At 60.8% G+C, this 1,488-nt stretch overlaps 1 protein-coding gene across 1 annotated transcript in view; it reads left to right on the forward strand.

Moving 5' to 3' along the window:
- Window positions 1-1,488, forward strand: part of LOC102368253 — a 3,841-nt gene that overhangs the window by 1,669 nt on the left and 684 nt on the right. The window contains exons 3-5 of the mRNA XM_006038118.3: window positions 27-302; window positions 426-568; window positions 648-804. Coding sequence (XP_006038180.2) covers window positions 27-302; window positions 426-568; window positions 648-804 — 576 coding nt within the window. The remainder of the gene's footprint in view (window positions 1-26; window positions 303-425; window positions 569-647; window positions 805-1,488) is intronic.

A 1,488-nucleotide genomic window follows, 5' to 3' on the forward strand; every position in this document is an offset into this window, starting at 1 on the left:
TGGGGGTTATGGTGGGGGGAAGTTAGGGGGGGCTATGCTAACCACCCTCCTCCCCCCACCTTGTGCCCCGCAGTGGCTGCAGAGCTGGGTGCAGCTGGACCCAGGGGCCAGGCTGCGTTGCTGGTTCTATGCTGTGGCCGTGTCACGCCCAGGTGGGCGCCTCCTGCTGGACATTGCCAGGCTCCAGCGCTGGCACGAGGGCGCCTACCGTTGCACCCCTATGCCTCTCAATGACACTTTCGTCCCTGAGCCCGGCCCAAGCAACGCCTCTGGAGAAGCCACCTTCCTGCTGCACGTGGACTGTACGTGGCACCAGTGAGGTTGGGTGTCCCAATCCTGATCCCTGTCACGAAACTCCCTTTGGGTTTCAGTGCCCAGCTACCAGGGTCCCCAAAATGGGTGGTATGACCTTGCCCTCCCTGCAGACTTGCGGGACGTGTGGGTGACGTGGCCGGACGCATGGTGTGGGACTGTGGGTGACACCGTGACCGTGACTGAGGGCGAGGACCTGGAGCTGGAGTGTGCTGCTGAGGCCTCGCGGCCCCCCAAGTTTGACTGGACCCGTGACGTATGGACTGCCCCGGGGCCGGGTGGGGGGTGCAGAGACAGGGGATTTTGCGGGGTACCATTGATGTTGGCCATTGCAGGGCGAGGCCTGGACACTGCAGGCACAGACTCTGGGGTTGCGTGGGCTGCAGCAGGACCAGGCTGGTACCTACCGATGCCATGCGCGGCTGTCGGGCCTAACACAGAGCCGTGCCGTGACTGTGCTGGTGGAGCCACCCGCCGGCACCCAGCGCCTTGGTGAGTAGCGGGCAGTGCATGTGCAATTATGTGCATGTGTGAGCATGATGCAGAGGCCTGGGTTCTGCATGTGTGTGCATGTCCTGGACACCTGGGTTCTGTGTGTGTGCGCGCGTGTGTACACACACATGCATGTGTGTGTAAGCATGTCCCAGATGCCTGGGTTCTGTGCACATGTGTGTGCACAGAGGTTCCAGATGCCTGCATTGTGCATGCATGTGTGCAGACGTGTCATGGACAGCTGGGTGGCATGTGTGCGCACATGTGTGCATCTGTGAGGAGGTCCTAGATGCCTGTCTTGTGTGTACATGCATGTCATGGACACTTGGGGGGCACGTGTGTGTATACACACATACATGTGTGCAAACATGTCCCAGATGCCTGGGTTGTGTGCACGTGTGTGTCACCTGGGTTGTGTGTGTGAATGCACACATGCGAGTGTGGCCCGAACACCTGGGTTCTGTGTGTGCATAAGCATGTCCCAGATGCCTTGTGTGTGTGTGTGTGTGTACACACGTGTGACCCAGACACCTGGGTTTTGTGTGTGCATGAACATGTCCCAGATGCCTGGGGGTGGGGGTTTGACGCACATGTGTAAGCGTGTGCCAGATGCCTCTGTGTGTGTGCATGTGTGTGTGCGTGCGTGCATCCCAGATGCCGGGGGGGGGGGGGGGGGGGGTGGCG

This window comes from Alligator sinensis, unplaced genomic scaffold (genome assembly GCF_000455745.1).
Source record: "Alligator sinensis unplaced genomic scaffold, ASM45574v1 scaffold1575_1, whole genome shotgun sequence".
Lineage (NCBI taxonomy): Eukaryota > Metazoa > Chordata > Crocodylia > Alligatoridae > Alligator > Alligator sinensis.